Source organism: Microcaecilia unicolor, chromosome 6, assembly GCF_901765095.1.
Source record: "Microcaecilia unicolor chromosome 6, aMicUni1.1, whole genome shotgun sequence".
Lineage (NCBI taxonomy): Eukaryota > Metazoa > Chordata > Amphibia > Gymnophiona > Siphonopidae > Microcaecilia > Microcaecilia unicolor.
In genome coordinates, this window is record NC_044036.1 from 93273555 (window position 1) to 93289521 (window position 15967).

A 15967-nucleotide genomic window follows, 5' to 3' on the forward strand; every position below is an offset into this window, starting at 1 on the left:
ATCCTCCTCAGCCCAGACTAGCTCACCATCCTCCAAGGTCCCTGGAAAAATCAACCCTTCTTTAGGTCCTCCTCCAAATCCTCATCCCTTGAAACCACTGATGTGGTCCCAAATAGCAGATGAACTTGGGGAGCAGAAATCCAAAGGAGATATAGCAGATAAGAGAGAGAGAGATTGATAAGCACAGCTCAGGAAAGGGACCGTGGGGTTATGGTGTCTGAGGATTTCAAGGTGACGAAACAGTGAGACAAGGCGGTGGCCATGGCCAGAAGGGTGCTAGGCTGCATAGAGAGGTATAACCAGCAGAAGAAAGGTGTTGTTGATAACCCTGTACAAGTCATTGGTGAGGCCACACGGAGTATTATGTTCAGTTTTGGAGGCCATATCTTGCTAAGGACATAAAAAGACTTGAAGCAGTTTAAAGAAAAGCAACAAAAATGGTATGGGGTTTGCATCACAAGACATATAAGGAAGCGAGACTTGAGAACCTGAACATGCATACCCTGGAGGAAAGGAGAGACAGGGATGATATAATACCTTTCAAATATTTGAATGTCTGTATTAATCTAAAAACAAACCTTTCCCAGAGACGGGAAAAGTGATAGAACTAGAAGACGATTAAGGCTGGGGGGGGGGGGGGGGGGGGGGGGGGGGGCAACTCAGGAATAGTGTCTGGAGCCCAATGTGCCACCAGGAGATCTGCTGAAAAGAGTCATCTAATGTGAATTACATCTCTGCTTTAGGCAGGAAATAACTCATGTACCTGACTGTAACTTGCCTTCAGCTCAAATTTGGAAAAGGTGAGCAATTAAATTTAAAATCCAAATCTTCTACAGTAGTTTAATATGTGCCAAGTACTGCAGATTACTTTTTTTTATAAAAATGGATGGATACCTAGATTGGATTTCAAATGATTAATACCAACTGTTGGTCTTTAGTCTTGTTTAACAACATTAAAATCATTTTGCTAAATGTATTTTTCTAGCAGCTTACAGCCTGGGCTTCTTGCTCCTCCTTCTTAGCATAGTAATCCTTCAAGTTGGCACCACGGTCCCAGTGAGCTCCTCCTCCATATCCACTGGTGGGGCCAGTGTCTAGAAAAGAAGGCAGAGTAAATAGATCCCTTCTGAAATAATTGCAAAGTTGATGTTCATAGTTCAGCTAAGGCTAGAAACTTATTAAAACAAACAAAACAAAAAAAAAACACACAACAACTCATAAAGACACAAGATACAATCCACATCAGTGGTGACATGACTTAATACAGCTCTCTCTAAATCTTGAGGATGGGAAAATTAGGTTCTTACCTTGGTAATTTTCTTTCCTTTAGTCACAGCAGATGAATCCATTAACTGATGGGTTGCATCCGTTTACCAGCAGGTGGAGAAAGAGAACACTGAAGAACCACAGTGACCCTTGGATGGCTAGCCCCATCTGCCTTCAGTATTTGAAATTTCCAAAGCAGAGTGACTAAGAAAGGTAACATCACATAAACTTTCCTCACAGCGAACAAACGCCCCAGAACCGGAGCAATAACCACACAAAGGAGGGACGAACTCAACCTCCTGCAATAGAACAGCATGTAGAAACTTTAAGAACTGTTTAATATCTGCATGAAAACTGAACAAAAACACAAAGTCAGACAGGGAGGGATCATGGATTCATCTGCTGTGACTAAAGGAAAGAAAATTACCAAGGTAAGAACCTAATTTTCCCTTCCTTGTCATCAACAGCAGATGAATCCATTAACTGATGGGATGTACAAAAGCACTCCCTACGTAGGGTGGGAACCGGCAACTCCGCAAGCCAGTACCTGCGCTCCAAAACGCACGTCTTGCTTTGCTGCCACATCCAGCCTGTAATGCCGTACAATCAAGAGCTGAGAAGCCCTAGTAGCTGCACGACAGATCTCTTGAAGAGAAAGGACACCTGTTTCAGCCCACAAGGAGGAAATCGCTCTCATGGAATATGCTTTAAACGCTTCAGGGGGAGCCCACCCTGAAAGCAGATACGCAGAAAAGATGACTTCTCTGAGCCAATGGGCTATAGTGGCCTTAGACGCCGGGCACCCAAGTCGAGGACCTGTCAATAAGACAAAAAGATGATCAGAAGTCCTGAAGTCATTTGACATCTGTAGATACTGCAACAGAGCCCTGCGGACATCTAAAAGATGTAATTGCCCAAAGGAATCCGGAAAGTCCTCCCTAGAAAAGGAAGGTAGAAAAATGGGCTGAAATGGGTGAAACGCTGAAACCACCTTAGGCAGGAAGGAAGGCACTGTACGTACCGTCACCCCGGACTCTAAGAACTGCAGAAAAGGGTCCCAACAGGAAAGCGCCTGAAGCTCAGATACGCGTCTAGCCGATGTAATGGCCACCAAAAAGACTGTCTTGAGAGAGGAGGAAGTGACGTCAGCGTCGGGGATGGACGCATGATTCCGGAGCTCCGCTAGAGCGACGGCGAAAACGGCGAATAAACCCCGAAAATTCGGCCTCCAGATAAGGAACACAGCGGCCAACACAAGCCTATGGCGACCCGGAAAAAATTAGATAAATTTAAATTCACGGCGGAGAAGCGCGACGGAGCAGCGAACTCCGGCAGCATATCGCACATGACACGCGCCAAAATGGTGGCTGCAGATTCCGAATCGGAGGCGGAGGGCCTCATAGAACAACATGATAGCGATACAGAGATCGCCAAGAAAGAAGTCGCTCAATGGTTTAAGGCCCTGAAAGCGGAGATGTCATCTGTTCGCAAGACGATTAAGGAGGCAGTCACTGATTTACAGAAAGACATGCGGGAAATCGGGCATAGAATGGAGCAGGCAGAGGGTGAACTGGAGCACGTGGGAAGCGAAGTGCACAAGTTAAAGTCAGAAATTCAATCCCTGAAAGAGGATAAGGCTAAAATGGAATTAGACCTGGAGGACTTGGAAAATCGCTCACGGCGAAGTAACCTCAGATTTAAAGGCATACCAGATACTGATCAAAATATGGATTGTGCTAAAATCATTAGAGAAATATGTGCTCTTATTCTAGGAGAGACTGCAGAGACCCAGCAGGATCAAGGAGATTCTGCAATTCAGTTTGACAGAGTACATAGAAGCCTGGGACCCAGGAGGTCCTCTCAACCTCGAGATATAATCGTCTGTTTTTCAAGTTATACAATCAAAGACATGATTTGGAGAAAAGCAAGAGCTAAGGGTGATGTCCTCTGGGAAAACCAGAAAATTACGATATTTCAAGATCTGGCATTAGGCACCCTACAACGGAGAAGAACATTTAAAGATCTTACTCAATATCTTCAACACTCCAGCATTAGATATAGATGGACATTTCCATTCGGATTACAATTTACAGTTGGAGGTCAATCCCGGAGGGTGTCACGGCTAGGAGAGGCGTGGACTATATTGAAGGATCTGGGCTGTAAGGATTTGCCACCAGAAGCTTCTGGATCAACCTCTACAAATATGAATCAGTCACGCATGGCATCCACATGGCAGAGAGTGGGATCCAGAAAGGAAACAAGTCCTCGAGGATCTCCAAAGAAGAGTGGGACTTGAGCACACGAGTGTGAGAAATGGATGCATACCATACAGTGTTAATTATATAACCAGTTGGTTGAACATGTTTATTTTAGGTGACATGCTGTTAATATATATGCTGTTAATATATATGTTTTATGTTGGCTAGCAATAATATTAAGACACGATTAGAGAGAGGGATAAAGATAGAAACAGTTTATTGCAATTGGGGTTTTTCATACGAAGCCTAATAATAGTCTGCTCTGGCGAGGAGTTACTTCCTCAGAACCATCAGCTGGCAGGTTTTCTACCAGCTACTTCAGGGGGGGGGGGGGGGGGGGGGGGGGGGGGGGGGGTCAGGGGTTAAAAGTGGGCACATGGAATGTCAATGGGTTGAACTCCCCATCAAAGCGCAGTCTTGTATTTCGGGAGGTGCAACGGCTTCATTGGGATATAGTAATGCTACAGGAAACACATATTAGGAGTGGTGATGCTCATTTGCTCAAGCACAAATCTTTTGCTGATTGTATAGCTCATTTTGATAAAAGAGGAGGAAAAGTGGGAGGGCTTGTAATCTATGTTCGGAAAGGTATACCATTTATAATTGATGATATTTATAAAGATGTTCTAGGCAGATGTTTGGCGGTAAAGGGACTTATATATGGCAAACCTGTGACTATTGTGAATGTATATGCTCCGAATGTGGGGCAGGGGGACTTTTTCGAAAAGATGACAGAGGAACTTTCCCAATTCCAACAAGGTCATATGATTTTAGGAGGTGATTTTAATACATATATGTCACCAATGGACCATTCTAGAGGAGGAGGAAGTATAAATGTGACCCACAGTAAAAAACTAAAACAATTGACTTCACAGTTAGATTTAGTTGAAGTTTGGAGGCTCAGACACCCAGGCCAAAAGACATATACATTTTTTTCTCATTCACAAACTACATATACCAGAATAGATATGATTTGGTGCAGTCGCACACTCTGGGATAGTGTGTTAGATTCTGAGATTGGCCCCATTAGTATTTCAGACCATGCTCCAGTAGAACTTGAACTGAAGGGGGTGGAGGGAGGAAGATCGGCTCCTCTTCTGGAGATTAAATGAGTCATTACTGGGGGATCACAGAATTTGTGCAGATATTCGTAAAGTGATCCAGTCTTACTGCATAAGCAATGACACGGGGGAGGTTTCAGATGGGACTCTCTGGGATGCATTGAAGGTGGTGGTACGAGGGCATCTCATAAAGTGGGGGGCTCGTAGAAAGCGCGCCAGAGAAGCAGCGGAACTCAATTTGAGATCCAGACTGGTTCATCTGGAAAGACACCACCAGGCGGGGGGTTTGGCAAAAGACCTGCAAGAGCTCAGGAGGTGCCGGATGGAACTAGAAAAGCTACAAATAGTGCGGGTGGAATTTATGAGGAAGCTTCTCCAACATAAATTTTATGAGTATAGTAATAAGTCAGGGAAAATGCTGGCCAATTGCCTTAAGGCTAGGCAGAGAAATCATACCATTACAAAAATTAAAGGCCCAGGGGATCAGCTATATTACAGGGATGACGAAATTAGAACTCAATTCTTAACTTTTTATAAAGAGCTCTACAAAAGAGAATTAGGGTTGGAAGCTGCTGAGGTGCGCCAGAGTTTTGAGGGACTTGGGCTGTCCAAATTGACTAGCGAGGAGAGCCGTAAGCTGGAAGCTCCATTTCGTCTTGATGAAATTACAGGAGTCATTAAGAATCTTAAGGGAGGAAAGGCCCCGGGAATGGACGGCTACTCCGCCAAATTTTACAAACTTTTTGCGGGGGAAGTGGGACCTTTGTTGATGAGAGTGGGTAATGCCTGTTTTGAGGGTCAGTCATTGCCCATTAGTATGCATGAGGCGGGAATATCTCTGCTCTTAAAGCCAGGAAGGGACCCGGCTATATGTGGGTCCTATAGACCAATCTCGCTGATCAATTTAGATAGAAAAATATTATCAAAAGTATTGGCAGACCGGCTAGGTGCAATTCTACCAAAATTAGTACATACTGACCAATCTGGGTTTGTTAAGGGCCGGCAGGTAGCAGATAATGTACGTCGTACACTGCATGTTATATGGGAGGCTAAGAGACAGGATATACCGGTCACTTTACTAAGTACAGATGCAGAAAAGGCATTTGATAGGGTGGAGTGGCCCTATCTATGGGAAGTTATGGAACATATGGGAGTTGGGACTGGTCTACTGGGATGGCTCCATAGGTTATATGAAAGGCCAATAGCTCGATTAAAAATCAATGATGGGTACACGTCGACATTTCAGATAGAACGTGGAACTCGCCAGGGCTGCCCACTGTCTCCGCTACTTTTCGCGCTCTATATAGAGCCGTTAGCGCAGAAGATTCGAGAATCTGCGGATGTAAAAGGGATAGTAATTGGGACTATAGAACACAAATTAGCATTATTTGCGGACGTGTTATTTTTTGTGGGAAGCCCTGCATTGACCCTTCCGAACCTGATGGTAGCTTTAGCAGAGTATGGACGCATGTCAGGCTTTAAGATCAATTATGACAAATCGGAGTTGTTGGGGGTTTCCATCACACAGGCCTGGATGCAAGAGCTCATGCGAACATACCCATTTCGTGTGAGGCACGATAAGATTAAATATCTGGGGGTCAGGATACCTATAGAGATTTCACAATTATTCAACCTGAACTATATACCACTTTTTCAACAGGTACGAGCAGATATGGAAGCATGGACGGGGAAATGGTTGTCATGGTGGGGGCGTATAGCAGTTGTCCGAATGAATATTTTACCTAGAGTGCTATTCTTCTTTCAGACATTACCAATACTGGTGCCTAAGGGGGAGTTGGAGAAATTGCAGAGAGCCCTTTTGAGATTTATTTGGGAGGGCAAAGCGCCTAGGCAAAACAGAAAGTTGTTATGGAAGTCAGTTGATTTGGGGGGACGAGGGGTTCCAAACCTCAAATGGTACTACTGGGCTGCTCAATTAAAGTTCATCTCCGCATGGAGCCAAGACAGGCTTTCAGTGGTGGCCCAACTTGATCAATCTATGGTGCCGAATCATTGTTTAAAATCAGTACTTTGGGCCTCCTTTCCACGTAGGATGTACACAACATTGACTTCCAACCCATTCGTGCAACACCTTTTAATATTGTGGGCAGTGGTTAGAAGTAAACTGTGGCAGTCCAGGCTCACCTCATCTTACGCATACATTGGGGGGGAACCAGGGTTTCAGATAGGGATGGGTCATCCGGTGGCAAGGAGATGGGCAGAGAAGGGGATAATTTGTTTTAGAGATCTACTGGATGATGGACAAATGGTTCCCTTTGCAGAGCTTAAAGAGCAAAATGGGATTTTAGATACTGAACAATTCTTCTACATACAAGTCAAACATTATATACAAACACAAGGGTGGTTGAAGGCGGACCCGGAGGAGTATGAGGGCCTAGAGAACATGTGGAGCTCCTTGGGGAAAATGAAAGGTACTATCTCTATATTGTATAAATTTTTAAGGGGTAGGACCTTTGAGAAATGTCCTTATATGCTTCAGTGGGAACGGGATTTGCAGAAGGAATTTACAGCACACGAGTGGAAGGCAATTCTGGCTGAGGTTACTAAAGCCTCAACCTGTGTGCTGATAAAGGAAAATGCTTTCAAAATCCTGTCACGATGGTATTATACCCCACACAGATTGCATGTTATGTTTCCAGGGACATCACAATGGTGTTGGAGATGTGGAGATGAGGAGGGGACCTATCTACATATTTGGTGGTCCTGTGCCAAAATACAGGTCTTCTGGGGAAATGTTGCTACAAAGATAGCAGCCCACACGGGGAAGCCATTCCCGTGTGAACCTCAATGGTGTTTGCTTGGATTGGGTAATAGACGAGGAGCTAAATGGCAGAGCCGGTTTAAAAGAATGTGTTTGGCAGCAGCAAAAACTGTCATAGCAAGGCATTGGAAACAATTAGAGGCACCCTCAGAAGAGGACTGGCTCTTGAAGCTATCTTTGATTGGTGAAATGGAGAAATTTACGGACAAGAGATTGGGACGTTATAATGAATCTTCAGAGTTATGGACTCAATATCGGAGTTTAACCCACATGACATAAAACTTAAATGTATAACATGCTGGGGAGGGAGGGGGGGGGGAGAGGGAGGGGGAAGGGAATATTTTGGATTGTATCAGTGAATGACTGTTTGATAAGCAATATGTTTGTTATTACACAAAACCAATAAATATATACAAATTAAAAAAAAAAAAAAAAAAAAGACTGTCTTGAGAGTCACATCCTTCTCCGAAGCTTGCTTGAGCGGCTCGAAAGGCGAACACTGGAGAGCCTTCAACACCAGCCCCAGGTTCCAGGCCGTACAGGGCAACCGCACAGGAGGGCGGAGCCGAAGCGCCCCTCTAAGAAATCGGGCAATGTCCGGATGAGCAGCAAGGTACAAGCCACAGACCTTCCCCTCGGTAGCATGCCACTTGCACCCGAAGAGAATTGTAAGCCAGGCCTTTTTGTAAGCCATCCTGCAAAAAGTCCAGGACCAGCGAGACTGTAGCCCGTGCGGGAGTGACCTGTTTCGGGAGGCACCACTCCTCAAACTTACACCATATCCGAGCATAGGCTGCGGAAGTAGACCGTTTGCGGGCCTGCAAGACAGTGGAGATGACCTTGTTAGAGTACCCCTTATCTCTCAATTGCGCTCTCTCAAGAGCCAGGCCGCAAGACCAAATCGGAAGGGATCCTCCATAGTCACCGGGCCTTGAACCAACAGGTTCGGAATCCGAGGTAAAGTAAGTGGAGCCTCCACCAGCATCCGGCAGAGATCCGCATACCATGGACGCCTTGGCCAATCTGGAGCGATGAGAATCACCAATCCTCGGTGTAGTCAAATCTGCAGGAAGACTTGCCCTATCAAGGGCCAAGGAGGGAACACATATAGAAGGCTCGAGAGCCAGGGTTGAGGATCTCTCCTTCTGCTGAAAAAGCGAGAGACTTTGGCGTTTGCACTTGACGCCATAAGATCCATTCCGGGAGCCCCCATTTGGCACAAATCTGGAGAAACACTTCTGCCAGTTCCCATTCCGCCGGGTCGATTTGATGCATGCTGAGAAAATCGGCTTGCACGTTGCTCTGACCTGCTATGTGAGCTGCTGACAGAAGCTGCAGGTGGAGCTCGGCCCAGTGGCAAATCTGAGCGGCCTCCGCGGCCAGGGCCCTGCACGGAGTGCCGCCCTGACGATTGATGTAGGCTACCGCTGTTGTGTTGTCTGACAGAACAAAGACAGCAAGCCCCTTCAGAGTCTTGTGGAAGGCCATAAAAGCCTGGAATATCGCTCTTAGTTCCAAATGATTGATGGACCACCCCGCCACTTTCAGACGGGGAATTTACCCGTCTATGTTTAGCGTGTTTCCAACGCTCGAGGGAAGAAATAACATCCGTAGCCATCCCCGGGGCATCAACACCGGGAGGGAAACCAGAATGCAACGCAGTGACAGACACCTGCGGCAGAGCTCTTTTCAGCATGAAGGACTTATGCATCAGAAGCGCAAACTCAGGGGCCCTCTGTCCCTGAATTAGGCGAAACGGAGGTTGAAGCTCCTCTGACAGCCTCTAAACGAGGCGTCCCCCTGCACTCAGACTCCTCCACCATCGCAGGGGTCGAGGCATGCGGCGCTTCCAAAATGACGCCCGCTACCAGCTCCATCAAGCGGGAAGAATCATCGCTCGCCATGCTCGTACTAGCTCGAGTGACTAACGAGCACGTACTGCAAAGCCCCGCTGCTGACCTGCGCTTATCACAGTGGGAGCAGCGCTTGACTCCAAAACTTACCCCGTTCGGAACGCTGTCCGCAGGAACCTCCCCGTTCGGAGCTGGCCATCACTCTCACCTCAGAAGACCAAGTCAATGAGCTCCGGTCAAGCTGCGCTGAACCAGAATCTCTGGAGAAAGCCTCAGAACAGCCACGCAGTAAAAGCGCGCTTTTTTTTTTTTTTTTTTAAACGCTGTGAGGAAAGTTGGAGGCAGGCAGCAACAGAGGGACTCCGGGAGGAGGGGGGAATGGGTAAGGCAGGGAAAGGACGAACCTATATGCCTTTAAAGTGGGCACCACCAGCCACAACACCCCTGCTCAACTGGCAAAGCACAGGAGCCACCCCAGGCAGAAATCCAGGAGCTGATCAAGCTACGTCCACACCGGCTGATAGAGAAATACTGAAGGCAGATGGGGCTAGCCATCCAAGGGTCACTGTGGTTCTTCAGTGTTCTCTATCTCCATCTGCTGGTAGGCGGATACAACCCATCAGTTAATGGATTTACCTGCTGTTGATGACAAGGAACAGATGTTATTTAACGTGACCGACAAGAGATATTTCAATTGTGCTGTAGTTATAACTTATGTAGAAGGCAGGTGTCTTACTCAAAAAAAATTATATTCTTCTCATCTTTTGTCTGCCTCTATATTAGCAGCGCAAAAAACAGAAGAAACCAGTCTTCGCAAAAAAAAAACAACAAACAAAACAGCGAAGATGACCAACAGAAGAAAAAAAATAGTAAAAAATGAAAAATAAAATGAAAACACAAATATAAAAGTGTATATAAAAAATGTAGAGCGTCAACACTTGGTTGTTGAAATTAAAAAATAAACTTTATTTATCAATGGATAGCAGGGAGAAAGGGACTCGACTCAGTTATGTTTCGGCCATACAGGCCTGCGTCAGGAGTCTTCTCACTGTGTGCTGATCTCTTATACTATCCAAATTTGGAGGGAATATGTATATCTCAGTGTTTGACGTCCATATCCTGCCTTTATAAACTTGCGATTGATTTATTCTCAGATTTATATCCCGTTCCATCCAATGTTCTGAGCAGGTTAAACAGCCTCTATGATTCCAAGATGGCGCTGTGAATGGACGCACCTGTGTTTGCTCCTGGAGGCTGCTGTGTTTGTGAGTTTTCCTCGGTGCCTCTGTAGCCTCGTCAACGATGGGGAAGCGGAGGGGGAAGGTAAAGGAATATCCCTCGGTTCCTGTGACATCCTCGACGATGAAACAAACAACCCTGCAATTTCCCAGGCAGCAACCGGGTCCTCAGGGAACTTCGACCCCCCTCTGCAGCTCTCGGCCGTTCGGAGTCGATCGAGAGTGGAAACGAGGCTTCCCTGAGCCCTGTGGAGCGAATTGCACCTCCCCAGCCTGGAGGAGAGTTGCTGGCTGTTCAAACAGAGACAGACACCGAAGTGGCTCAGCTGGTCCTGTCTGAGGGTGTGACTGCAGCAACGGAGATGGATTCTCAACTTCGGGAAACATTACTACAACAGGCTTCAAAGGTATTGCCTCAAGCTATTGTTTCCAAGTTAGCTCATGCTGATAGTCTATCTCAATCTCCCCCTGTGGCTAGTGGAGTGATTAGACCAGCAATTGTGACGCTGGAGTCACTATGGGATATGGTTTACAATATCCAAACCTCTATGCAAACTACTTTAAAGCAGAACTCTTCTGATATTGAAGTTCTTTCTGAGGCTGCCCTGCTTCAAGCACAAGTGACTGCACAGCAAACCCAGAAATTGGAACATGTGGATATCAAAATTCAAGAAATGGGATCTATAGAAACAGCTTTGGTTAAAGACAATAATTTCCTACATAAACAACGAATACCTGGAAAATCAGACTAAGAGACTTAACCTTAGGTTTCTTAATTTTCCCAAATCGCCGTTAATTTCTCCTTTGGAGATGGTTAAAAAATATTTGGTGAACATCCTAGGAATGGACAAGGACTCACTCCCTCCCATTACACGGGCTTATTACATCGGGAGTACTGGAGTGGTGGTAGGAAACCCCCCCCCCCCCCCCCGTAACAGGGGAAGGAATGAATCTTACCTCATTCCTAGAAAGCTCATTAGAAATAGTTACTCAGAGGTTAACTCTGCTTGTCACTTTTGCGCTGGAGCCTGATAGGAATGCCGTACTACGGCTTTCGTTGAGACATTTAGAAAATCTGTTTTTGGGCTCAAAGGTCCGTATCTTTCACGGCCTACACAGATGAGACGAAGGGCCTTTTTGGAACTTCGCCCCAGGGTGGTGGCAATGGGAGCAAATTTTCTCTTGATATTTCCTTGTTTTTGTAATGTGATGCTTGAGGGTAAACATTTTCAGTTTGTAGACCCAAAACAGTTGAAAGAGTTTATTGATGCAAGAGTTGATGTGAATATAGTAAACCTTCCCTAATTAGCAGGCAGGGGTCTGAACCAGAGGAAGCATCTATTGATTGTTAATTTTTGTATTTTTTTTTCTCTCTTTTTTTTTTTTTTCAATTTCCTTAATCTTGGAATCAAATTTCTTTAACTTGTGGACAAATGGGCTGTAAAGATATATACCTATCATTTTTGTTTCCTAATGTTAAATAATGCCGATTGCATATTCACCTTAAGTGGTGATGTATTGGAAAATTTAAATAAATATTAAAAAAAAAAAAAACAGCCTCTATGACAGCCTCAGATGTAATTGCCAGTCCTATTAGAGCAGCAAGCAGGTCCCTGGAGTAACCTAGTGGTCGGTGCCTGAGGCTCTAATAGGACTGGCAATTACATCTGAGGCTGTTTAACCTGCTCAGAACATTGGATGGAACGGGATATAAATCTGAGAATCAATCAATCGCAAGTTTACAAAGGCAGGATATGGACCTCAAACACAGATATACATATTCCCTCCAAATTTGGACAGTATAAGAGATCAGCACCCAGTGAGAAGACTCCTGACGCAGGCCTGTATGGCCGAAACACAGCTGTGTCGAGTGTTGACGCTCTACATTTTTTATATACACTTTTTTACTTTTGTTTTTTTATTATTTTTTCTTCTGTTGGTCATCTTCGCTGTTTTGTTTGTTGTCTATATTGGCAGCAACACAGAGCATTTGTGGGCTGCATGGCAAGCCTGCCATGGACTTTCTAAATTCTTCTGTTAATCCTAGAAGAAGGGAAAGGGAAATGGGACTTGATATACTGCCTGAGGTTTTTGCAACTACATTCAAAGTGGTTTACATATATTCAGGTACTTATTTTGTACCAGGGGCAATGGAGGGTTAAGTGACTTGCCCAGAGTCACAAGGAGCTGCAGTGGGAATTGAACTCAGTTCCCCAGGATCAAAGTCCAGTCCACTGCACTAACCAATAGGCCACTCCTCCACTCCGAAGGGTCTCACTGTTCCATTTTCTTACTGCTCCAACCTGGTCAGTGATATAGCCCAAGGAATCATATTGGGGCAGTGATTAAAGTTGACATTTCAGTTCTCTATTATTAAACTGAAGTTTGGGCCCTGATGTCTCTCAATTTTTTATTTTTTGGGGATATATACACAAACCATGACACTTTAACCCCATCTCGCACCCACAAAGAACCCCCCTCCCATAAAAAAACCCAGTCACTAACTTTGAAAAGGGGGAAAGACAGAGGATACTACAGGGGACCTACCTCCACAAAACTGAGTACAGCCAGGTCCAGTCAGTGAAGAGGAAGCAAGGAGTACATGAACAAAAAAACCCTCACAACTTACAGATATTCAGTACCATCTGGTTATATTATACTGAGGCAAAAATGACATGTTTAAAATTCTTGAGTTATACACGTAAAAATCTCTCAACCAAGATTAAATCGCTGTGCATTCATCCAAGATATAGATGAAAAAAAGATAGTTATTAGTGTTCTCAGAGCCCAGGTCTCATCACAAATAGCCATGTATTGAACAGATTCTGTACAGCTTTTTGACAGGTCCCTACATTCATTAACCCAGGGTTGTGGAGTCAAAATTGATAAAAATGTACCAACTCCTCTCTCTCTCTCTCTCTCTTTTATTTATTTTGTTCTGGATCTAAAAGCTTATCAGTAGGAGTTGGAAGAGTAGAAAAATAGAGGATTCAGAGTTGAAGGTTTGAAGTACCGACTCTACACCTGCATTAATCTATGCCCTAGAAATGATAAATAGTAGTAGTAATTCTATCATAAAGACTTCCTAGGAAACCACTAGAAATCATATTCAAACCCAGTATCATTTTACAGTGGCACTGTATCTAAGATTAGTGTCAAATATATTTCTTCCTGAAAACACTATGCCTATAGCGCACCACAGAAGTCTGAAATGCTTACTTCCTTCAGCCTTTATGACCACATGGGGAGGAACAGATCCTTTGGATGGATCACCAAACCCTTCACCTTGACCACCTTCTGATCCATCTGGAGTATCCATTTGCCCCACCTGCAAAGGAAAAACACTGAGTACACCACAGACACAAAAAGATCAACTACATATAATGAATACAGGGCCTGATCTTCCACCTGAGATATCAGCTCTCTCTTCCTTCCTAACTAGCTTGCAAAATGTTTCTTCAATATCCAAAAGGAAAACAGGATCAAGCACCATAGTGTTGGGAGCTGCCACCACCATTTACAATCAAATGACAACACAAAGTCTATTGTTCTCACCTTGCTACGATACTAAAGGATATTGGAATCTGGTTGCTTGTTTGCTGAGTCTACAATACTTCACAAACAAACAAAACAGCTGTCAGTCAGACTTTTAAATATCCTCCTTTGGACTTAGTGTTGGGAAAGGGAGATGATGGAAAGGGAGCTAAATTATTTATCCATAAAACAAGAGTGATTGCTTTAAAATGTATACTGGAAACATGGACACAGAACTCTGCAACCTCTTTTTGGGAATGGAGGAATAAGGTGAATACACTAAATTTTCTGGAGCTTCAGAGTGCTAAACAACCTTTTAATTCAATCCCTATCTTCGAGAGCAAGCAGCTTAGTGGTTCATTGGAAAGTGATTCTAGAATGTTATGAGGAATACGTTTGGGTGCCTGGGAGGGAGGGTGGGGCTGGGAAGAGTGGTTGGATGTAGAGAGTAGGCAGGGAGTGACTTACAACAGACTGCTAGGGAAGTCTACTAAGGTAGGGAGTATAAGAGTCCAAATCCTTTCTGGTTTATAGTTTCTGATGTGTCATAAGATCCCCAAGGTCTATTCTCATGGTTTTTAAGTGGATGTCGTTGCTATTTCCTTTGGAGTTATGGTTAGAGAGGGGTGGGAAGAGTGTAGGGAGGGGGGATAAAATATGGATTAATATCTAAAGTGACTTTCTAAGCAGGAGGGATGCTCTTTGTGATTAACTTGATTATTTGTTCATAAGTAAGGTACAAACGTTATTGTACAATCGATGGTCCAGTAGTATCCTTCTAGACTGTATGTAAACAGATATGGAGCTAGTATTTGTTTAGTAGAACTATTTTGTAATGCATATTGCTTTTATAATTAAAAAAAAAAAAAAAAAAAAAAGACCTGTCAGTTCTGAGACAATCTAATTAAACACTCAGAAGAGGACAGAATGATTACAAAAAAAAAGCCTTAAAAACTTACCAAGACCAGGTAGAATAGGATAGTAATCAAGAAAATGTCAACTGCTGATAGGAAAAATGTTTTCATTTTTCACTCTGGCATCAATCCTAGTAAATATTACTGCCATGGGTATCAATGCAGGTGAGACTTGTGTAGTATATTTTCATGGTGCCAGATTTTTACAAACTTCAAACATTTTTCCAGGGTGGTGGACTTTTGTCCTGGGGAACTGAGGAACTGAGTTCGATTCCCACTTCAGGCACAGGCAGCGCCTTGTGACTCTGGGCAAGTCACTTAACTCTCCATTGCCCCACGTAAGCCGCATTGAGCCTGCCATGAGTGGGAAAGCGCGGGGTACAAATGTAACAAAATTTAAAAAAATATATATATATTTTATCATCCAAGAAATCATTATAACTCATCTAAAATCACTGAGAGTTTTCTGGTTTTTGTATGCTTTCATCATCCGCCTCCATTAGTTTCTCAATGCAGCTCTCGCATGTGAGAATGCAGACTGCGAGCCCATATAGAAATGTACTGTAGTTTATACCCTGCAAGGTCCAGCCTGACCAGGTCTAAAGATCTGAAGTACTGAATAAAAATAAATGGCTCATGTGGAAATAAAAGCTCAAATAGCCAGAACCGACAAGCACAAGCTATACAGGCTGAAGATCGCCCACAGACAGGACTAATAGAGGTGACTGATTAATACATAATCCACCACTGTTAAAACTTTGTTACCTGGAAGTGACGTCACGCGACTGAATGGCTGCTTAGCCCCGCAGCTCCGTGCCAACTCACCTTAAATAAGCTACCACCCGATTTCAAAAACTGCCTCCCGTAGTTTAAAGTGACTGCAAGGTCTGGCGTTCGACCCGGAGCCGCAACATGAGTAAAAAAAAGCGGCGCCCTGCAACGTGAAAGCGAACGGCCCTCCACAAGACAGATGGATCGGGGCCTGGTTCGCCATGCCTCCCCGAAGGCGCGGAGAGTGTCGGAATCGGGGTCAGCGTCTTCCCATGAAGAGCGGAGCGAGT

The 15967-nt window shown here is 44.5% G+C and overlaps 1 protein-coding gene across 2 annotated transcripts in view; it reads right to left on the reverse strand.

Annotated features, from left to right (window-relative positions):
* DHX9 (DExH-box helicase 9) overlaps nucleotides 1-15967 on the reverse strand; it is a 334908-nt gene that overhangs the window by 276143 nt on the left and 42798 nt on the right. For both annotated transcript variants that reach the window (XM_030205460.1, XM_030205459.1), the window contains exons 4-5: nucleotides 13678-13786; nucleotides 994-1094 (exon numbers count right to left, since the gene is read on the reverse strand). In XM_030205460.1, coding sequence (XP_030061320.1) covers nucleotides 994-1094; nucleotides 13678-13786 — 210 coding nt within the window. The remainder of the gene's footprint in view (nucleotides 1-993; nucleotides 1095-13677; nucleotides 13787-15967) is intronic.